Raw genomic sequence first — 24,669 nt, 5'->3', positions numbered from 1 at the left:
TTGCCGGTACCGGGTATTGGAGTAGAATCGTGCAAGCCTTGCTGAGGTCAGGGAGTGGAGAGAGGAGAGGAGTCGGAGTCCAAGCCGTGATCGAGGGGTGCCAGAGTATACGAAGTCCGAGGAGAGCCGAGGTCGAGAGCCAAAGGGGGTAGTCGTACGAGCCGTGTCAGAATCTGTGGAATCACTGAGAGAATAGCACATTAGCTCCATGCAGGAAGTATGTCGAGCGATGAGTGAGGGCTCAGGGATGCCTGATAAGGTATGAGAGACCAATCAGGGGTGGGGGGCGGAAAAGGAGGACTGCAGGAAGCTCCTCAGGATAGGTTCAGCTGAAAGTGCACAGGTGAGCACTAAGGAACTCAGGAAGTGTCCGTGCGGTGTAGGGGGGCGGAGACTCACAGCAGGAGTGGAGGATAAGAGACGGGTGCTGGCGCGTGCACTGTAAGCAGGGCGTGCACGCGGCCCGTGCCGGAGGAAGGCACACATGAGTGCGTGGGACAGAAGGACTGCCTCTCCCGCCGAGAAGGAGGAGGAGCGGCCGAAGGAAGCGGGACCGCGGCGACGGCCGAGCTGACGTCCCGCGGGAGTGACTGCAGGTAGGGGAAAGTTCCACTGCGCGCCCTGGGTAGTCCGAGGGTTGCGCCGACGGTGCAGGGGCACCTGCATCCTAACAGTTTCGTCCCACTGGACTTCATCTGGGGCCATTTCCTGTAATTGCATTCATCCATTAAATCTATTTGTAACTCAACTCAAATGATGGGTGGCCCCAGAGACGTAACAACTGCCAGACATTCCCTGATTCAGCGTCCTCAAATTTACGAGCAGGATATAAGAAGAGCTGACAGTAACATAATAAAGGGTGATCCATGGTACTGTAAATAAGCGAAATGTCACTATGGCGTGGGACATTCTCCATATTCATTGACCTTCCAATCCTGCATCCGCACTCTACTAGTTCAGATAAAATGCAAAATATTTGAATGGATTGGTGTTAAATATAAGAACACTGAATCGCAGATAACAAATGCGTTATTTTAACTCTTTAGGCACTTTCACATATGCCACAATGTTTAGTCCACAAGACAAGAAGAAATCTTATACATTTAGCGTACTGTAGGTACCTGCGTAAATGAAGTTTACCATGAGGGGGTTAGAAGGCTTCAATAATGTTTTTATCAAAAGATACAAACAAATGACAAATGAGGATTTCGTATCAAAATGTAGAATTTCATTAATAAATTGCATGTAAATTCGGGAGGAGTGCAACTAACTAACCAATAAGAAACCTTCTAGAAAGACATAGTGAATATGGTCATTTATGGTCCATTCACTTAATCAGGCCAGAAGAGCTGGGGTTCATCAAAGTGCAATTCGTGCTATGGTGGCCCAATCGGCCATATCTGCGATTAAAGTCACTGACATTTACCGCCGATTTGGTGAGATAGCACAGATCATGCTTTGATAGCTCCTGGTCAAGGTGTCTTATGTGGAGAAGCACTTATTACTAAATATGGCACTCCTTCTTTAGATAAATGTCTCTCTTTCTCAAATGTTCAGAACCTACTGGAAAGGTTTTTTTTTTTTTTCATTTGTGTTGGATAATATAAAGGTTTAAATGTTAACAGATCCATCAAGTTTTCACAATAAAGATTTAGCATGCTGCTTGTACTGTAACAATCTCCTACTTTTCTGCTACTATCCGTGTCTTAGAGAGTGTATTGGTAGAAGAATACAAATGTATTTCATGTATCCTGTACTAAAATATGAATATTGCTTTGGAGAGACAAGTTTTTAAATTGCAGCGGGAAATCCCCTCCCAATGCGAACGAATGAAACCAACCAGTTCTACTTTTTGTGTGTGGAGGAAATCACAGGAACTGAGCTTTTTAGGGACCAACAAGAAACTCCTAATAACTAATTATGAAAGTGTTGTAAAGTGCGATATGGGGCTCAAAATCACACGTGAACTCTGTCACAAAATAGTAGGCTTAGACCTTCTGTAAGCCTAACATGTTAGCACCGTAACACTATTGTTTCCCTCGGGGGTAGGGAAAGGGTGTTACACAAGGAATGGTTACCAGATTTTAAATTGGTCCATGTAGATTGCAAAATTAGTTGGCTTAAATTTAGTGACTTGAGTTGTGTCCGGATTTTGTTATTTTTAGGGTCAAGTCAATTAAGGATCAAATCCTCAAGAACTAACAGCTCACTCTTCATATTCAGAGAGGAAATTGTGCCAAGAAAGTAGGTGATATCAGATAGGGATTGTAGTGGGACTTTAGGGAGGTGGTACTGTACTGTCGTGGCCAGCTTTATTCTAAAGCTTGACGGGATAAATGCGGGGCTTTTTTCCGATTTGAATCGGAGTTTCCCGCGTGGCGGCCGCTTCAGCAGATAAGCGCTAATGGCGCTTATCATTGAAAGCGCCGAGGCACGGGAAACCGGACGAAAAGAGGGTCCGTGGGTTAAAATTTCCACTGTAGATGCACACAATAAGAATCGGCTTAGAGAAGGGTGGGCAAATTTTACCAACATATGGATTTGTAGGCACCGTGGCTACATAAATCCTTATGTTATTTATGTTTTATTCACTGCCTTGTTAAACTTTATTTATTTTTGGAGAGGGGAGGAGGGGGAATAAAACCAGCTTACTGTGCAATAATGAAAAAATATAATAGTTCTGACCCAAGTTAGGCAAACACGTGTATTTTACACTCCCAAGCACAGAAAGGAAACAGATAATGTGCAATGGGATTCAATTAAAGCTGGTACAATAATACAACAGTGTAATGCAATAGTACAAAGGGTTACAAAGTAGACGAACTTTTTTGTACGTAAACCTGGAAAACAACTACTGTACAGTACTGTGTCAATTCCAAACTCAAAGCTACACTTCTCTTGAATTCCAGTTAAACCCAGATCGTGTGCGTTACAACGCAGCGTTATTAATGCCGGCGATATATTCCCTAAGAAGGAACCAGTCCAAGTCTGTCTTAATTGGCATGGCTGTAATTTTCTTTTTAATGGCAAAACTGCACTCAACATTCTACCTGAGGGAAAAATGTTTTTTTAGCTGATCATTCATTTTTGTATATATTGTATATTTATCTGCAACAGCTTCATGGTTCATTGGAAATCAAAGAAATTTATTAATTTTCTCTTACATCCCAGCCTGATTGTCTAACACTGCACTTCAGTACAAAACAGATTTAATTTTTACAGTATTTTATGTGCCCAAGGCATTGTCTCTGAAAGTCAAGTGCTTTATGATGCTATCTTTTATCATTCTCATTTCATTCTAGATTCCCTCTTCTTATTCTCATTTCATCTATTAAAGTTATGAAAGATGTTTCACCCCATAGGTAAATTTTAGGGCAGTATAAAAGAAAAATAGTCAAAAGGCAGATGTCAATTTACAGAATAATTCAGTAGTAGATTGCTGATCTTCGTTCTTTTGATGAACACAATTCCTATACAGTTATCAAAATATAATGGTACTCAGAGACACTGGTGCCTTATTCATTATTCTGTTATTTGGTCTTACCTGAGCTCTATTCAAATAAATGGGTCTAAAATATGCTTTAGCATTGGGAAGATAGCTTCACAACATATTGAATAGGGTTGTGTTGAATGAGTTGACCTACTTTTAAAAGCATACACTCTACATATCATACTAAAATAATCGGAATATCTCAGGTTTTACACAGAGTGCAATAACAAAGTTAGCGTGAAATATCACAGTATAAGGGTGTATGTTCAGTGCGTGACCAATATTGCTACATGAGCAAGTAGCTCCCTCAAGCCTGGGCATGCTTCTCTAGGCAATAATAAGTCCTGAAAACGAAAGAAAATACTTACATAAGCACCAGAGAACCTGGTCAAAGCATGAACCCAAAACAGAGAAAGTGCTCTTCACAAAAAGTAACACAGTTCTTCCATAGGTGGGAACGCCTGGGAACAACAAGAAGCAGAATATGGTGGCACCACAAGGCCTCTGTTGAAGTCCAATTTAGATGCAGAAGAAGAATTGCAGCCTTCTACAAAAGTTGATATACAGTAGCTAATGTACTGATAAATGTATTTATTTATTTATTTATTTATTTATTTATAAAATATTTTACCAGGAAGTAATACATTGAGAGTTACCTCTCATTTTCAAGTATGCCCTGGGCACAGAGTAGAACAAATAATACATTGTTACAAGTACAGTTACATAAATGAACAAGGTATACATTATATACAAGACATTGCGTGCACAGTTAAAGAAAATATATATTATGAGCGTATGAAACAGTTACAGACCAGATTAAAGTGTGAGACAGCCTTAGTTTTGAAAGAACTTAAACTGGTGGTGGATGTGAGAGTCTCTGGTAGGTTGTTCCAGTTTTGGGGTGCACGGAAGGAGAAGGAGGAACGTCCGGATACTTTGTTGAGTCTTGGGACCATGAATAGTCTTTTGGAGTCTGATCTCAGGTGATAGGTGCTGCATATGGTAGGGGTGAGGAGCTTGTGCAGGTAGCTGGGTAGCTTGCCCAGAAAGTATTTGAGGGTGAGACAGGAAAGGTGAACTTTGCGCCTAGACTCTAGTGATGACCAATCTAGTTCTTTGAGCATTTCGCAGTGATATGTGTTGTAGTGTCATTGGAGAACAAAACGACAAATTGAATTGTAGAGGGTGTCAAGTTTGCTAAGGTGGGTTTGAGGTGCCGAGCCATATACTATGTCTCCATAGTCAATAATTGGCATTAGCATCTACTGTGCAATACGCTTTCTGACCAGGAGACTTAGGGAGGATTTGTTCCTGTAAAGTACCCCTAGTTTGGCATAGGTCTTGGTTGTCAGGGTATCAATGTGCATCCCGAATGTTAAGTGGGAGTCAAACCATAAGCCCAGGTATTTAAAACTAGTGACAGGTGTTAGCGTTGGTTCTAATCAGGAGCTCAGTCCAGTCCAGAAAGCTTTTCAAACCAAAATGTGTAAATCTCTGACTGAGATGAGACAGGAACTGTAAGGACTGGGTGAGCCTACTGACTGCCTAGAGGGAAAGGTAGATTAAATAATTGGGGCCCAGAATGAGATTGACCAACGGGTTTGTGCCCATTGCTCACAGATTAACTCCATCACAGACATATAAGAGGACATGGAGAACCGTTCCAGAAGAAACAATCTTAGATTAAGGAACATCCCCGAAACAATCCTAGAGGCCTTAGAGCCTTTTGTGACCAGTCGCATCAAAAATATTTTGCCAGATCTCCCATAGAAGAAATATCATATGGTCAGGATGCACAGATCCTTAGGGCCCAAACAATAGAGCTCAACACACTGAGGGACATCATTGTGAGAATCCATTAATGTTCAATTAAATAAGCTATTATCGCAGATGAATTGACTCAAACCAGGTGGGCTTCATTTGAGGGTACCAGACTATAGGTTAAATGATTTGTATATCTCACCAAGGAAAAGTTGTATGCTTCCAGGCTCTCATTCAGTTGTTAGCCCTAGTGATGGGCGAAACTGTCCAAATCCATTCTGCAGTGTAAAATCAATTGATGGATTGTTCCAGTTTAAATCCGTGTGGATCAAAAAAAACACTATTGGATACAATCAGCTGGTGAATTTCACCAATCCAATCCACAGATTCCGCAATCCGCCAGTGCATTTTAAGAATCCAATCCGTGGTTTCAGCAATCCACATGCGAAAAAGATGAATAGCCCTTTTGTGATTGATTCGTGGAAATCCGCGGACCACAGGAACCGGACGATCCATGGTGGATCTAAATCTGCCCCCAAAATTCTCCCATCTAGTTAAGACTCCTGTCTGGCCCATTCAGCTGTGACCTAGGTTAAGGGAACCAAAGTCACTTTGCACAGTGACATTTGCATATTGTCTTGGTGTAAGGGTTACAGTCCAGGCTTTGGCTGGAAACCGCCCTTACCTGGCTGCTGTGGACATTTTGATTACTGGCAGCCTGATATATTGGCTGCATCCGTTCAAGGGCTTAAATAGCAGCCTGGACTTCCAGCACATGCCTGAGCATTGTATACTTTTTGTTGTGTTCCTGGCCACCCTGGGCTCTAGTTCCTGAGCCTTCCCCATTCCTGAGCCATCCGTGTGGCTTGCCTGTTGCTGTGGCTTGCCTATCCCTGTGGTTTCCCAGTTCATTTGGAATTCCTGTTGCTGAACCCGGACCGTAATCCAGACCTTGCTGCCTTCCGCCTGTCCTCACCTTCTGCCTGTCACTTGGATTCTGCACCACTGCCGTCTGCCCTTTCCCTTTATCTGCTTACCAACCATGGATACTCTAACACAGCGGTGCTCAAAGTGGGGGACGTGCCCCCCAGGGGGAGCGTGAGATTTGCTGCAGGGGGCGCGGGGCTTACAGAGGACCCACGTGCTTCCCGAAGGCATTTGGGGAGCTGCTGCTGTAAACTTCTTACCTTGATTCAGACGGCTCCTGGTGATGCGTCGCCATGGCAACGGGGGGTCATGTGACGTCGCGTTGCCATGGCAATATGACATCATGACGTCAGGACGTCTGAGTCAAAGTAAGCAGGGGGGGAGCGAGGAGAGGGGAACAGCCGGCAGGGGGCGCAGGGGGGAAAGATTGCGCTCCCCTGCTCTAACATGATTCTGTCCCTGGGCCCTGGTCGGTTAATTGGCCTCCCTCCTTCAGCCCTGCAAGTCCGCTACCTGATCGGAGATGAGCATCATCACACATACAGTAGTATTGATGTAATCTCGGACAATCATCACATAGTCCAGGGGTCCATGGAGACCAGGTATCCATTGTTCTTCAGTGTTACCCCAAAATACCTCTTTTGGTGATCAGATGGCATCATAATAGTATGCGTCATTCAAACAAGCCCCATAATTCAATACCAAGCTTTTCTTCTCGAGGATAAGAGTGTGAGTTCAGCTAAAATGTTTTTGCCACAGAATGCATATCAACACAAAGAAAAATAATCTGAATTACAATAATAAAAATGAGAGCATTCATAAGAAAATAAAAAAACAAACAGTAGGATTATATTCAGATGATATCCTGTCATGTAACACTTTAATTTTAACTGTATTTTAATTTAAACTTGTAATTTATTTTCCAGATGAACGGTGACATTGAACTTGGGAAGTTAAGTGAAGATGGGTAATATTTTTTTTGGTTGGGCCTGATCATGAGGAAAAATGATATGTAGCCAGGACCCCCTTCTCACCCTGGTGTTGTTGTGGGGGTGGGGTTGCGGCAGTGAGGGGAGCTTCATTGCAGAGGATCCGCGTCATGTGGCCGACATGTTATGGTTGGCACCAGTGCATACCCATCTAGTCAGAGGTTGCGCAAGTGCAGGCAAGGGTAAGCAAAGCCTGCGAAGGAGGAGAGTTCTGATTGGAGGGAGGTCTCGACATACGGGTCCCATCAGCCCCCGCGGATCCCCGTGAAAGAGTTTAGCCAATGGGTTGCGAGGAGAGGAGGAAAAGGAAGTGGTTGTGCGCACGTGAGTCAGTGCTGGTTGGAGAGGAGAGGAGAGGGAGCTTCGGTGTGGGGAGGCGAATCGCCCCTACGTAGGCCGCATGCCCCAGGCCCAGTTAGGCCCTGAGTCACCGTAGAGACAAGCGGAACTAGGGACTTGCCATAGCGAGGTTCCGGTTCCCCTTTTAGGGTCACCCTATATCACCAGGACAAATTATAAGTGGCAGGAGGTCTGGGCTCAGACCCCTCTAGCACACAGCAGTTTCGTCCAGGTGGGATCGCCCCGGTCATCCACGGACGGCGTCCCCTGACCCTCGCTGATCGTTTGCGAAGATCTGTAGCGGTACCTGGTACTGGAGTACCCGGCAGGTAATTCTCCAAGTGCACCAACGGTACCCTCGCTCATTCAGGATACAGTGGCTGCGCAGTCACACTCTTACATATCTGGGATTCACTTCAGGGTGGGAGGACTTGTCTCAAGGGACTGGACACGGGGTGGGATCACCCGGTGGAGGGAGAAGGGAGGGTAGGCGTTCGCCGTGACGCTGATTAGAGTGTCTCCTCTAGGGAGGAACGCTGATGTATGTGTATGTAGAGATATCAATTGCAAGTAAAGTCAACTGGTTAAGGTATCCTGCTGTGTGGTGGTGTTTAAGGTATATAAGTCCTGCGAAGACCCACTTCCCCTCGGGCGGAAGCTGTCGCAGGTGGAGGCGCTACACCAAGTATAATCATTGTATATGTACCCCAGGCTCTCCGTGGCAGAGGCTCAGACCCTGTGAGCCTACAGGTAACACAGCATATGTTAGTGGCCTGCGTTCAATAGGAAGCAGGGCTACAGATATAACAGATTACTTATTTTGGATCAGCACAAATCCAATTTGCTAACTCTAATAACCCCTGAAAATATTACCCTGTTACTTTTTACTGCTTTTAATCCAGTTATACAGTTCCAAACTGAGAAAAAAACCTACAGTAGTTAGATTTTTTTTGTATTTTTTTTTGAGCCTTTAGCTTTTTTTTTACAGTGGACTGATTATTTTTACTAAACACCCCTGGTGGACTAGATTTGTCAGCATCCAGATTAGCAACTGATTGATTATTCCTGATAGACAACCGTATATCTCAGGCAGTGTATTTTGTAGATGAAAAAATAAATGGACTAAAAGTACACTATCCCAAATTAATTTACCATGAAGACACATGGCCCAAAGAAAAATATTGTCAGTTTAATATGAACTTTAGCAACCAAAACCCCATTCGGTTACGTACACTCTAACACACTATATATATTTATTTATTTTATTTATTTTTTCTATAAAAATTGAAATTCATTGTTACCAATCTAATATATTTTTATTTTAATTGCCTGTGTATGGATGAATGAGTTATCTGTACCATACAATCAGTATGTTCCTCCACAGCAAATTATTAACATACCCAGAAATGATAGATAATACATTTATTTTTTGTAGAGTAATCAGTAATCCCATATATATATATATATATTCCTCCCAAACAGTAGTTAATTAATCACTGCTAAACTTTTTATTGTACATTTCAGGCTACTGAAAAAATGTGCTGATATAGATATGAATAATTTGTAATGAAAGGCATAAATATAACAATTTCTTGCATTTGAGTAAAATTCACAGGAATCTGTACAGTGTTTTATATCTTTTAAAAACACAAACCAGAATGTATAACTTAATTACAATTTTCATTCTAGATCAAATTGAGAGTTTTCTAAAATCTTACCCATATAAATATGTTAATACAGTCTGCCTACTATTTTCTTAACACATTTTCATAACCTTATGTAGCCCAGTTCCCCGCTCACCTTTTTGCCGGGTGGGGGAGGGCTGCATGGCGAGCGGGTCGCCGGAGCTCCATGGCCGACTGCCGGTGCAGGACGCCGCCATGTTGAATCTTCGCGCATGCGCGATAGAGTTCTCGCACATGCGCAGTAGCAGAGAGAGTGCGGCAGCCATTGCAGGTGGCTCAGCACCGGACTCCATGTCCCAGCAGCCCCAGGGGCTGCTCACCATGTGGGAGAGCGCAGCCAATAGGGTTTCCAGATTCACGGAGGAGTTAGATACATTTGGCATGCTAAGGACCGTGCGCCAATCAGGAGCAAGATGGCAAGTGGTAAGGTAGTGTCCCTGTTGCCAGTAGCCCTGGGAATAGGCCAGATCTCCTTACAGGTCCCAGCTAGGCCCCGACTCACTGTAGCTTGTGGTTGCTGCAGGGCAGGCCTATAGATAGGGACACTTCCTCAGTACCTGCCTTGTTCTAGTGCACCGGTGATGGATGCCACGCGGTGTGTATGGCCTTCCATCTGGAACCAGACCACAGGCACATCATCAGAGACATTAAGGGACAACCTCCAGCTGGAGCTCCCTCAAGAGGTGGACGCCTACGGGAAGGAGAAGAAGAGAATCCGATGGGCCTGCGTCGTGGTATCAAGTTGCGGCCTGCAGACCCATCATCTTCCATATAGCCTGGTCTGGATGGAGGCAGGTACCCACATGCACCAATTGACATACACAGTGGGTAACTTACTCCACACACTTTGGGTGGGTTTGGCTCTGTGGACACTGGGTGGTTAGGTGCCCAGGGCACCTCAGAACTTTGGGGAATCTTACCGGGATTTGACCAGTGTATGGGGGCATTGCTTTGTGGGAAAGTTGATTATAGTGTGTTGTTATTAGGGTGTGTGAGTAAACTGTTAAACTATACCTGTGTGATGTGTATTACTATTATTCTATTGTTCCAGTGAGGGGTTATGTATGTATGCATGTCTATTTATATAGCACCATTAATGTATGTAGCCCTGGTTGGTTTTGGGCTATCAGTCAGCCCTCCTTTTGGCAGTAATCCCTGATAAGGGCAGGTTTGCCAGGAGTAATCATGGGTTTTCCCCGCACCTCTGCAGCTCAGTGAGTCACAGAGAGGGCAGTGTAGCCAGGCCTGGTGTCCAATCAGGGGCAAGGGGCTGGTTCCTGCTGGATCTGTACTTAAGGGGTTGCACTTCCTAAATTTACCAGTCTTCCTCTACCTTGAGAGAGGCACAAAAGTCAGTGTGCAGGGCTCTGGGAGACTGGTTCCCCTTATCCTACCAGAGGGTAAGGGAAGAGCTGGGACTGCTCCTTGTGCCCACTGGCTGGGAGTGTAGGTCCAGGGACATCCTAAGGAAAGTCCTAGCTGCTGCTAGAGGATTGCTGTGCCGTATGCATAACAAATAAAGTGATCCTGTTTTGAGATACTTGTTGTCTGAAACTGAGATCTATCAGCAAGAAGAAGAGAGAGACTCTCCTACAGAGATTTCACCCCATAACCTGGGGGCTGCAAGAGATGGAGGCACTGTCACTGTGAGTACGAGTCAGTTTATACCCCAGAAGCCTGTCCTGACATCCCCTAACATCATGCGGAAGACTCAGGGCTACTGTTTATCAACAGGTATGCACCACACTACTCCAAGTAACCTGCGTAGCTTTTCACATAATAGACCCTATCTGCGATTGTACATAGTGCTTCACAGTAGTAATACACTTGACAATCATATAAATAACAAATAATACAAATAACAGATCATGGGAATAAGTGCATCAGACATAAAAGTAACATTGTGGAAGAGGAGTCCCTGCTCCGAAGAGCTTACAATCTAATTAGTAGGGAGAATCTACAGAGACAGGAGGAGGGCATTCTAGTAAGTGCGTCTGCAGGGGCCAAGCTTTATGTATCGTGTATAGTATTAGCCACGGTGCTACTCATATGCTTCTTTAAGCAAGTGTGTTTTAAGGTGGTTCTTAAAAGTGGATAGAGGGTGCTTGTCCGGTATTGAGGGGAAGGGCATTCCAGAGGTTTGGAGCAGTCAGTAAGAAAGGTTTAAGGCGGGAGAGGGCTTTAGATACAAAGGGGGTAGAGAGAAAACATCCTTGAGCAGAACGCAAGAGTCGGGATGGTTTTCCTGCAGAGCTAGGATCCCTCCCAGGTGGAGGCGCTGTACCAAGAAGAACGAAAGCATACCCCAGGCTCCCAGCGGCGGAGGCTTGGGCCTTCTGTGAGCCACAGGTAAAGGAAGCACTCGTAGTTCCCTTAGTCACGGGGAAAGGGGGCTACACTTATTTATGCAGAAAATACATAATCTAATAAACATACGCTCTCCGCACTCAAAAAGGAAAAAAAATAGATAAGATACTGGAATTTAACCAACAAATTGTATTTTACTGCTAATAGAATAGAAAAATACATACAAATATTGTTCACAAGGATCGAATAATCAATATGATACTTAATATAAAGGTAGTGTTGGGGGGGAGACGGGAAGAAAGAGAACACCAAACAAGGCTAGGAGGAGATAAAGTCAATTGACAGTATGCCAGATATGTCATGAGAAAGCCAATCTGTGTAGTGGTTCATATATCAAAAGATGAATATAGAAAACAGTCAATTGGTTTTAAACCAAAAAGAGAGAAAATACTTGTTCACCGGATGTGTGTGTGTGTGTGTGTGTGTGTGTGTGTGTGTGTGTGTGTGTGTGTGTGTGTGTGTGTGTGTGTGTGTGTGTGTGTGTGTGTGTGTGTGTGTGTCACATGCAACTCTCATTTGGCTTTCTTGGAACATGAGTTGTTTTCTTACAAAAAAACATGAAAATGTATACATATTGCCACACAGGGAATGATCAGCTTGATTGGAATAATGACGAATGTCCAAAAATGTAAGAGTCCAGAATTTGGAAAAGAAATCCCAGGAGAAATCAAGGTCCTTGAAGTCTCTGAGATGAAAAAAATCCAAGAAGATTCCGTTTATTCCCTCTTCACTGTGGTCTGCAACAAGATCAAAACAAATATCAGAACAAGCACGGTGATTCATCAATGTAATATTGTTTCACTTATCATTACTGCGAGCTTATATAATATTTCAGGATATTTCATTTATTCGTATCTCAAACATAACATCCTTACAAATTAAATATTCAAAACTCTCAGGAAATAAACAATTGTTAGTCTTATTCAACCATAAATCATTCAATGCTATACAGGCATACCCCGGTTTAAGGACACTCACTTTAAGTACACTGGCGACACACTTTATTCGAGCTCGGCTAGTCCCACGAATTCGGGTATACCCGGGTGTATTGAGGTTTGTGACTGTTTTCTGCCCGAGTGCATTGAGGTATTTTCCAGGCAGGGATTGAAGCATTTTATTCCCGCTGGCTGCAATACTGCACAGTATATATATATATACTGCATTACAATTCATGAATTTATGCCATCTGGTAGACACGCGAAGCATTGCAGCCTATTAAATCCTAATCATTATCATTTAACAGATCAGCCGCCCGTCAGCCAGGCATGAACCCAGGCTGGGAAGGCAAACGCAACGGGGCTTGTCAGAGGTGAGGAGCGGCGCATTCCAGGTATCTGCCAGGTACATACTGGGTATTTGCTCGAATAAAGTGTGTCGGTGCAGTACACTAGCGAGTAAGTACATATCGCTCAATAGACAAACGGTAGCTCACGCATGCGCCTGTCAGCATGCCCTGAACAGCAATACCGGCTCCCTACCTGTACCGAAGCTGTGTGCAAGCGGGGAGACTATAGAGCCTGTTACACATGTGTTATTTACATCAGTTATGCATGTATATGACAATTGCAGTACAGTACATGCATTGATAAGTGGAAAAAGGTAGTGCTTCATTTTAAGTACATTTTCACTTTACATACATGCTCCGGTCCCATTGCGTATGTTAATGCGGGGTATGCCTGTAGAGTGATATGATATTTCACTCCACAACAATGAAGGATTATTTTGTCACACAATTTTCTACATACTCTATAAGGCAAGTAAAAATGAACTGAGAAGGGATGGGGAACTGTCCCTTACAGCACTACACTGATATAGCTGAACAGTGAAATCATAAGACCAATCAGCATAGAAGTTATTTTCAATCCTTATGTAATTCCTAGAATACGAATCGCACCAATTTTTCAAATATTAGAAAATTCAAAGGAAATAAAGTGGATGGTTAACACAGAATAATAACCATTTCTTATCAAATCCAATAAGTAAATTTCATGTCCATGAATACTGTACCACTTGGAAAGTTCGGCAATAATTGCATTGTTTGCAAACATTTTCTTAATATATTAATGAGCTCAAGATGTGATACCACGTTGATTTTGTTTTCAACATTTATCGTTCTTAGTGATTGAAATGTGAATGAACCCTAAAGCTCAGCGCTAAGACCGTTAACATCTATTTTACAATGAGTAAATAAACAACTTATAGTTAAGTGAAGGCTGCCACAGGGTCCCTGCCTAACGAATTTCCCACAAATACGTATATCCAACAATTTTACCCAAAATGCAGTAACCCGGCGCCCCAAATGACAACAATACCCCAGTCCAAAGGTCAGTCCATATGGTTGGGAGAAGTTCTTTATATAATTCTTGTTGTGGAAGAAGTGATGGTTCAGTTGCAGACTGTTGCTTCCGAGCTCCTCCTATAATGCAATAAACAAAAGAGAATAGACCATTGCGCAGCCACACGAACCACTGAACGCCTCCAAAAAAGGATCAGAATAATAAACTTACAAACATATTGTGTCAGTGTTCCTTTGAGAGAATCTGTGCTTTAACCAACTTCTTTTTTCCAGATATCACGAATCCCATGTGTTTTCCTTTAAATGTCAGTCCACTCTTCTGTTCACTCACAGCAGCTCCCCTTAGGGATATTCCCCGTGTGTTCCCAGAAAGGAGATAACAAGGGAAATGATGGTGCAGATTTGCTAAAATTTAATAACAATAAAATATAGTAAAAACAGCCAAATGCTTACTCACATAAGCCAGGCTGTGATAAGACAGCTGACAATGTGCCGTCCGCAGCTTGATACAGTCTGGGGAAATGATCTCTGTGGCAACTATACTCTCACTACTCACAAACCCCGGTGTTAGTGTCAGACTCTGTGCAGCTGCCTGATAACGCTCCCCTTCCCGGTTCTCATGTGCTAGTGTAGCTTGCAGTGTTGCAACCAGTACTCGCGTGCTGTCTCTGCTCTCTGCTCCACGAGGCAGACGCCTCTCTCAGCGCAACTTGATGATGTCACGCTGTAGCCAAAGCATTCCCAGCTGCTCTCCCAGCTACTGACGGACGTGCCCGCTCCAACTCCTCCCTCTCTAAACGCGTTTCGTGACTCAATGCGTTCACTTCATCAGTGGTGATGGGGAGTTGCTACCTACTGACCTATATATACCCTGGAGAGTACTATACAGTTAATTGAACACACAATTACCCAATACAATTAACACCCCACTACCAGCCGGATTATTACTAGTAGGGAATCATGCATTAAGATTGAATGGCAACATCTTCAGCACATCTTTATAACAATACCCCGAAGGGTTAAATACACATATCAATACATAAATCCACAATTAACCAATAAAATGCACATAATCATAACATCCTGGTTGATACCACTAGAGATTTAACCCTGGGATTAAGTGGCAGCAAACCCAGCACACACATTGCTTGAACAAAATAGTATTAAAAATGGAATGATTAATATCTAGCCAATGCATGTACAATTGATGAACCATAGATTACCAACTAAAAAAAGCATACTAAATGAATCTATTTGATGGGGAAGGGGGTCCTTTAATCTGCTAGAAAAGAGGCCAGATCGAAATCTTTATTTAAGCCACGGGGTGACAAAGAGACATCCAATACATTTACCACATGTATAAAAACCTTTTAAATTAGATAGCCATGTTGTACTTTTATATTTAGGCCCACTTAGAGGACAGCTAGGCGATATTTTATTTTTCAGGTTTTGTGCGCGTTTATATACAATTTGAGGATATTTAGGCAATACGTGGCTTCGAGCCACCACCACCCTAAGTGGATACAGAATATCCCTCAGGGACAGGCCCTAAGAATAAAAAGGAATTGCTCCCAGGATAATATTTGTCTGGAACAGTTAAACTCTCTTAGAGATAAATTTATCGAGAGAGACTATAATAGGGAAAGGGTTAATAAAGCCCTGTGTACTGTTAAAAATGTAGACAGATCAACTCTTATTAATTCTAAAAAGAGTACACCAATTGCACAAGGAGAATTCCTCCCATTTATTACTAAGTTCAACAGCATGGCCCCAGAAATTAAGAAAATTATGAGTAAACATTGGGGGATTCTCCTGAGAGATCCGATACTAAGTACCTTTTTGCCTAAATATCCTCAAATTGTATATAAACGCGCACAAAACCTGAAAAATAAAATAAAATATCGCCTAGCTGTCCTCTAAGTGGGCCTAAATATAAAAGTACAACATGGCTATCTAATTTAAAAGGTTTTTATACATGTGGTAAATGTATTGGATGTTCTTTTACTGTTAAAGGTAACAAATTTCAGTCAAATATAACTTGTAAAAGCTACGAGATAGACACATTTATTCATTGTAAAAGTAAGTATTGTGTGTATCTATTAGAGTGCCCCTGCGGCTTACAGTACGTGGGGAGGACGGGGAGAATGCTACAACGTAGATTGGCAGAACATGTTTACAATATACGTAAGGGGTTAGAGACACATAGTGTTTCTAATCATTTCAAAAATAAACACAACCAAAATCCAGAGGGACTGATCTGTAGAGGTATAGAGTGCCCAAAAGCTAATTGGAGAGGAGGTGACAGGTTGAATTACTTATCCAAAAGGGAGACCTTTTGGATCTATACCCTTAAGACTTTGTCACCCCGTGGCTTAAATATAGATTTCGATCTGGCCTCTTTTCTAGCAGATTAAAGGACCCCCTTCCCCATCAAATAGATTCATTTAGTATGCTTTTTTTTAGTTGGTAATCTATGGTTCATCAATTGTACATGCATTGGCTAGATATTAATAATTCCATTTTTAATACTATTTTGTTCAAGCAATGTGTGTGCTGGGTTTGCTGCCACTTAATCCCAGGGTTAAATCTCTAGTGGTATCAACCAGGATGTTATGATTATGTGCATTTTATTGGTTAATTGTGGATTTATGTATTGATATGTGTATTTAACCCTTCGGGGTATTGTTATAAAGATGTGCTGAAGATGTTGCCATTCAATCTTAATGCATGATTCCCTACTAGTAATAATCCGTCTGGTAGTGGGCTGTTAATTGTATTGGGTAATTGTGTGTTCAATTAACTGTATAGTACTCTCCAGGGTATATATAGGTCAGTAGGTAGCAACTCCCCCTCACCACTGATGAAGTGAACGCATTGAGTAACGAAACGCGTTTGGAGAGGGAGGAGTTGGAGCGGGCACGTCCGTCAGTAGCTGGGAGATCAGCTGGGAATGCTTTGGCTACAGCGTGACGTCATCAAGTTGCGCTGAGAGAGGCGTCTGCCTCGTGGAGCAGAGAGCAGAGACATCACGCGAGTACTGGTTGCAACACTGCAAGCTACACTAGCACATGAGAACCGGGAAGGGGAGCGTTATAAGGCAGCTGCGCAGAGTCTGACGCTAACACCGGGGTTTGTGAGTAGTGAGAGTATAGTTGCCACAGAGATCATTGCCCCAGACTGTATCAAGCTGCGGACGGCACATTGTCAGCTGTCTTATCACAGCCTGGCTTATGTGAGTAAGCATTTGGCTGTTTTTACTATATTTTATTGTTATTAAATTTTAGCAAATCTGCACCATCATTTCCCTTGTTATCTCCTTTCTGGGAACACACAGGGAATATCCCTAAGGGGAGCTGCTGTGAGTGAACAGAAGAGTGGACTGACATTTAAAGGAAAACACATGGGATTCGAGATATCTGGAAAAAAGTAGTTGGTTAAAGCACAGATTCTCTCAAAGGAACACTGACACAATACAGTATGTTTGTAAGTTTATTATTCTGATCCTTTTTTGGAGGCGTTCAGTGGTTCGTGTGGCTGCGCAATGGTCTTTTCTCTTTTGTTTATTGCATTATAGGAGGAGCTCGGAAGCAACAGTCTGCAACTGAACCATCACTTCTTCCACAACAAGAATTATATAAAGAACTTCCCCCAACCATATGGACTGACCTTTGGACTGGGGTATTGTTGTCATTTGGGGCGCCGGGTTACTGCATTTTGTGTAAAATTTATCGTTCTTACATTTCTGGATATCAAAATTGAAAATATATTCCACGTAATTAAATGTGATCACAAACAGAAAGAAAGTATATATTTGTTGTCATCTATAACAACATATACAATACAGTGTTTATTCCTACTCCTGTAAAAAAAAACAGATTATTAACACAGCAGATTATGATTCACATTACTGCAAAGAAAAAAATGGTAACGATTTTATAGGACTCCCCTTATTTATTCTTAGAATTTTAACAACTCGTAATACCTTCAAGATGAAAATCCATGCATTCAGTTCTATACCGTCGATTAATTTAAAGCGACTTCTTCATTTGAACTATATCCAATATCTTTCTGAGTATTCTTGTGGGCTGCTTATACATGTTATGGAACATACAGTACCAATGAAATAATAGGGAATTTGAGGTATCAGAATCATCTTAATTGAGTATTAGGAAGAGGTACTCTGTGTTACCTCAATTGATTCTCCAACTCCATAACTCGTTTCTCAAGTAATTCTTTCTCATTATTTATGTGGGAAAATGGAATCAATTTACCATTTCTACCGGCACCTCTGCTGCACATACATATTCTGACATTTCCTTCCTTTAACTCTCCATTGACTGTTATCATTTCTGCTATCATTCCGTATTGTACATATTTTCTCACATAATCCAGACACCCGTTTCATTATTTGTACTTTGTCACACTCCAACTGAACATGTTGTTTCCATCTCTCATACTCCTTCAATCAGATGATTAAATTCATGTATTCAGCCACTTGCACTGGAACTAATGACAGAATCAGATGTTCCACTGAAGCACATCAACATAAATTGGGAAAGAGGCCAAAAGAAATCCAGAAAGAAAGTGTAGTTAGAGTGTCAGCTCTTTTGCAACACAAATTGTGTTTTAAATGCCAAAGGAACTGGTCTCAAATATATATTATCTATTAATTTATAATATTAATATGACTTTACTTATTTTCTCAAATCTGACCTACAGAGATGAGTTTGTAAACCTTCCTGCATACAGCATTCCCTGTTTAAGAAGCTGACGGTGCCTGCTACTAATACAGGAAATAATAATGGCGCTGGATCTGAATAAAGTTTTAAAATACAACTCGAATCAGCCGGAACCCGAGGCCTAAGAAGTGGCCAATGCTGGCGCCAGTTCATAGTCAGTGTTGTACTCATGAGAGCACACATTTTTTTTTAGAATGAGAAGCTTTAAGCACACATATTTCTAAGATATTTACTAAAGGCTGTGCTGTGGTTTTAAAATCTCCAACTCACATTACACTGTCATTTTGGCCAATGTAAGTGTTTGCACATGTAGCTAGGTGCCGGGAGTGTTGGGGGGGCGACTGGTGAGGCAAGCCAGTTTCTGGAGGCTTTGCGGCGGCCCGACTCCTCAGGGCGCCGCCATATTGTGCAGACGCGCGCATGTGCAGTGCAGTTGTGCATACGCAGCAGGACCCCTGTGCGGCGGCTATAGGGGGACAGGCTCGCAATGGACTACAGCCCCCAGGATGCATAGGGGCAAGGCACCACCTGATCTAATGCAGCCAATAGAGCTAGAGTTTCCCCTGCAAGGGGAGATTGATACATTTCGCGCGCTGGGACCGCGAGTCAGTCGGAGCTGGGACACCATCAGGGTAGAATGTATGTGTGCAGGTTTCAGTGGCATCTGTACTAGGCCAGATATCCCCATGAGGCCCCAGCTAGGCCCCGACTCCCCATAGCTTGTGGTTGCTGCAGCAACAGGCCCATAGATAGGGACACTGCCCCTGTAGCATAATAGTGAGGGACACAGCCAGGATGCGGCTGCATTCTGGCCTCAGGTGCTCTGGGACCAGGCACCCATCTACTGCAGAGACTATCAACGGTGGTACAATCCCTGCGGGACCCACCCACCGTAGAGGCGGAGGCTTCGCGGGTTACTGCAACGGATCCGTGGATCCCATCATAAGTACAGCATCTGCGCGCCCGGGTGTGGACACACCCGGCAGGTACCCAAATAAGTGCACCAACTCACCTTCACATTAGTGGGGCAGCGCTGTCTCACACACATGGGTGGGTGGTTATGTCTGGGGACACTGGTCTGGTGCCCGGAGCACCTCAGTACATTGGGTAAACCCCGCAGGGTTATGGACACGGTGTTGGGAAAGGCCTGGTGAGGGGTTGCGGCCCTGCAAGGCCTAATATTGCGGTATTGGTGCTAATGTTATGATTGTTCTATGCCTATAGTAAATTGTTATTGTTTCACTGCATCAGTGTGTATTGGTCATATATGGTCCTGCACGGGGCTATCCCACATAGATATTATCCCACGCAGGTGGAGGCGCTGTCACCCATCGAATCAGGTACACCCAGGCTCTCAGCAGCAGAGGTTCAGGCCTCCTGTGAGCCACAGGTAATGCACCACACACACCGTAGCCGCCATATCTCCCAGGGGGTGGGGGAAAGTGCTCTACACACACATGAAGGAATCATTGCCCTATATTCAGGAAAAATACATGTTTAGACCATGCACAGGACACAAAAGCAGTTGGATTATATTACAGGTAATACTATCTTCACATAGGTCCTTGAAGTATCTAAGTATCAAATATCAACATCTAAGTATCAAGATTATTATCTTAAAAGCAGCAGATAAAGCAATTTTTTTTAAAGTGTTTTTTTCAACTTCAATATCTGCATCAATGCAATAATAACATACCCGGTGAATAGCACAGCTGCCGATCAATCCGTTCTCCTGTGATTGATCGTCGAAGATTGACGAGATTTAACTGACGGGCGATGTAATCTTCTCCGTTTCTTCATTCAGTGGAATGCATATTCATATGCGTTCCAATGACGCGTGTTCACTCCCGATCCCGAGGTGCAGCAGGAGGAAAAGCAGCCAATCACTTCTCATCTCCTCCAGTAAGTTGTGACTCTGTGTGTGTGTCCCTCTGTGTGTGTCTCACTGTGTGTCTCACTGTGTGTCTGTGTGTCTCTGTGTGTATGTCTCTGTGTCTCTGTGTATGTATCTGTGTGTGTGTCTCTGTGTGTGTCTCTGTGTGTATGTGTCTCTGTGTGTGTGTGTCTCTGTGTGTGTGTGTCTCTGTGTGTGTGTGTCTCTGTGTGTGTGTCTCTGTGTGTGTGTCTCACTGTGTGTCTGTGTGTCTCTGTGTGTATGTCTCTGTGTCTCTGTGTATGTATCTGTGTGTGTGTCTCTGTGTGTGTCTCTGTGTGTGTGTGTCTCTGTGTGTGTGTGTCTCTGTGTGTGTGTGTCTCTGTGTGTGTGTCTCTGTGTGTGTGTCTCTGTGTGTGTGCGTAGTTGCGCGCGCAGGGGGGGCGTGCCTGTCACGTGAGCAGTTTGCCCTCATTAGCTGAACCACGCACGTGACAAAGGTAAGTGCGACAAATTTGTCCTGCCAAGCAGCTGAGCGCTCATGGTCGTGGACGCTGGTCAAACACATTGTCGTAATGTTTTTGCTCGCCCTGAGTGTGAGTGTGCATGCGCGCTCGCTCTCAGCCTGGACGAGCCCTTATGGTGTCAAAGGCTGCGGCCATGTTAGGCGTTGTGCAATTGTGCTTGCGGCAATATCAAACACACACACACCCCACACCCCGAGATCCGGGCGCAGTGTCCCCGCCGCTCTGCCGGGGGGGAAGAGAGGGGGAGGGAGGCTGGTCCGGTAACTGGGAGAAGGGGGTGGTTTAGCATGCCACATCCTCCGCAGCACCGCGCAGACCCGGCCAACAACCATCACTAACCACCTACCGCCGGGAGGTAGCACAGCCATTGACGACTACACAAGAGCAATCTACGATGACGGACACTCAGTCCAATCAGAAGGGAGCGTAGCTTGGCAGGGCTGATTCGTGATTGGTCAGGGATGAGAAGGGGGCGGGGATAACAAAAAGAGGAGGAGGAGATCGGTGGCCAAGCGGAGGGTGAGCCTGGGATTATGGCGGAGGGTGGGTTAGCCGGCGTCTCTTAGCAGGCGTCGTTAGTAATGGGTCAGGATGTGTTACTGGCCAAAGTGCTGTGGTGCCGGGCAGTAGATGATGAATATTAGGGGCACGAGACTCTGTGCTGGTCATAGAGTGATCAATGTTAGTCCTTCGGTCCTCACATGGAGAAAGGAAACTGGCCCCAGCTTCACCGATGTCACTCTATGCCTTTAACAGAGATTGGCACAGTACTGGCAACGTGAAGGCCCTGAGAATCTGTGCTGGGAGCAGGATCATGGCCACGAGTTTTGGGTGCAGGGTGAGGGGTAAAAGGCCGGGGGTGGGGGGAGTCAGGAGAGAGGGGGGGCAGAACACGGAGAATAACACACACACACACACACACACACACACACACACACACACACTGACTGACACACAGACAAGGAATTCAGTTACTATAAATATAGAAGTGCAAATAGCTAAAACACGCGTACTAAGTCAAACTTGTTTGTGTTTCGGCACTCAAATTGTGTTTTTATTTTTAATTAAAAACATTACCATTACAAATATAATTTCTGTGACAAAGACAAAGAAGTTTCACAGATAGGGGCGGCCCGCGGGCCGCATGCGGCCCGCCTGCACTCACTGTGCAGCCCGCGGCGGCTTTCTGCTCTCCCCCTCCCTCCCGAGTCCACTCTCCCGCAACCCCCTGCGAGCCCGCTCTCCCCCTCGCAGGGTAGCAGCGCACTCTAGCATTGAGGCACTTCCTTTCCTGCCTGCTGCTTGCTAGGGCGTGCGTGCACTCCTGCCTGCTCTGCCGCCGCCTCCTCCACTGCAAGCCAAGAGAGAAATGAATGAGTTAAAGAACAAGAACTCCGAGTTGGAGAAAGAGATCCAGGAGCTTGAAGAACATTTAGATGCCAAGGTGGCGACTTTCACAAAAAATTCGGAACAGTTGCAGATTGGAAAGAAGTTGCCAAAAAATAATATCAATTTTACCGCGATTGAGCTCATGAAAGATAACGCAAAAAATGATACACCTTTGGATATTTCCTGCAAGTCTGTTGTCACTATAAACGGCGCCTTTGTGCTCCAGAATGGTCAAGCACTTTTGACTTTTGAAGATGAAGAAGTTGCTCAAAGAGTTATTAAAAAAGCAGCTATACGCTAAACTTCAATGGTCCACCTTTTTTAGAAGGGAGAGCAGGTCCTGTCCATTTGCAACAGACATTGAAGTTTGAGGTTAACACCTGTATTTCTACCAAAAAAAGTGATTGTCCGCAATCTCCCCTTGGGCCCTTCTGATGAGTACCTGAAAGACAAACTGGAACTGACCTTCTACAAATCAAAAATAGGAGGAGAGATAGAGAATGTAGAGTGTGATCAAATAAATAACTCGGCTCATATTACGTTCCTGAAGACTGGAGTGGTAGATCATTTAACAAAAAGGAGAACACATGAATTAATTGCCAATGGCCATGCTCATGAAGTTACAGTGGAACCATTCATAGAATGTAATTTGAACAAGCTTCAGCTATGTTCTGGGATTTCCACAAGAACAGTACTGTTGACAGGAATCAAAGAAGCTCATGAAGCTGAAGAAGACATTCAGGACCAGATTGAGATTTATTTTCAAAAGCCAAGTAATGGGGGCGGAGAGGTGTAGGCCGTTGCATACTGCCTGAAACGAAAAAGAGTCGCTCACTTTGAGGAAGACTTGAACTCAATGGAATAAATATGCGTCACAAAACAACATCTTTAAATACTTGGTGTCCGGATCCAGCTTTTTCCCTGGCCCAGGACCTCGAAAGCAGTGCCGGGGATAAAGAATGGATTTTGGCACCGAAACCGCTGTCTGCATCAGACGCGAGCGCCATGATGTTACTGGCTCCGAAATGCAGGCGGAAGCAAGTGGAATGCAGTGAGAGCTCCACGGGGAAGCTGCCTCAGCTCATGTTCTCAAACATGCTACCCCTTATTTCTTCTTTTTCCTAAAAGCATCTAGAATCAATCTATGCCTAATTAATTCTGGACATCATGGCCGATAAGTGGTGGACTAGCAGTGAGGTTTCAACGACTACACTGCAACTGGTTGCTGCATCTGAAAATATTAGACCAGTGCCTCCTGTTGGTGTTCTGACTCAGGAAGCTGGTACCTGGAGTATACTACATCTTTCTGAAATGATACTGGAAAATAAACTGCATGCACCGTTTTTAAACTCCATTTTACAGTAAAGGTTCTCTGTTTCTGCAGTATCTTGGAGCCATGCTGAAAGACAAAAATAGAACACAATACTGTTTTAGTCAGCACTTCTTCTACAGAGAAAATCCATATTTTATCTAATACATATGCAAATACATAGCAGTCTGTGACTTTTGGATTAGGAGATTGCATCACTATTGCTAATCTTCAAAAGGATTTTCAGCACCCTGAAATGTAAAAGCAAGGTTGTCAGCAATGCTCTCATTTATCAGCTGCTCAGCAGCAACTGCATACTGTTGTGATGGAGTGAGAAAGGGAATACATTTGGATTTAAATGAATTTTAAAAGGATTCTTTAAAAGTATGGATTAGGACAGTGCATTTAAAGACTTGTATGATATAAAATACAATTCTTAAGAAGTTCCCATAACTGTACAGAATCAGACATTCTCTCAAATAAGTAAATGGTGAAAATAATTTTGAAGTACTGTAACAGGGATGTATACCTGTTTAAATAAAGCAGCCTCAGAGCTCTGAGAATCCAGCAGAGAGATAGTTAACCGCAGCCTCTCAATTAACTAGTCTCCACCTGGACTAATGAGAGCTCTGCAAAAAGCCTCATGTGAGACACAGGAGAGAGATTCATTAGCTCACATTTGGGCTGACAGAAGGAGTGTAGAGAAGCCTGCACAGAGGACCCAGGAACCTGACAGAGACTGACATGGAGGGCCACCTGCTTAAGGTACCTCCTGAGAATTTCGGGTGATAGGCTGGTATTGGGAATCTCCAGTCCTGCAGATAGGGTCTGGGGAAGTAAGTTAGCCCTTACAAAGGGATAGGGGTCTGTTATTTTGTTGTTTTTGCATGTTTTGCCTGGATAAACGAACAGGCTCAATATAGCCAAGATATCATTTTCACCCAAATCGGTCTCCATTATATTTAACTCTGCACACAT

The 24,669-nt window shown here is 43.7% G+C and overlaps 1 protein-coding gene across 1 annotated transcript; it reads left to right on the top strand.

Moving 5' to 3' along the window:
• Positions 1 to 229: 229 nt before the first annotated feature.
• LOC142492245 (N-myc-interactor-like) lies at positions 230 to 23,250 on the top strand. The gene is given in 9 exon segments (XM_075594916.1): positions 230 to 259; positions 1,340 to 1,436; positions 2,166 to 2,244; positions 3,303 to 3,362; positions 9,763 to 9,925; positions 12,144 to 12,332; positions 22,303 to 22,666; positions 22,669 to 22,772; positions 22,774 to 23,250. Coding segments are annotated over 9 exon segments (1,491 nt in total). The 3' UTR covers positions 23,179 to 23,250.
• The last annotated feature ends 1,419 nt before the right edge of the window (positions 23,251 to 24,669 follow it).

This window comes from Ascaphus truei, chromosome 4 (genome assembly GCF_040206685.1).
Source record: "Ascaphus truei isolate aAscTru1 chromosome 4, aAscTru1.hap1, whole genome shotgun sequence".
Lineage (NCBI taxonomy): Eukaryota > Metazoa > Chordata > Amphibia > Anura > Ascaphidae > Ascaphus > Ascaphus truei.
Note: the sequence above shows the minus strand (reverse complement) of the source record. Positions and strands in the feature narration are given on the sequence as shown.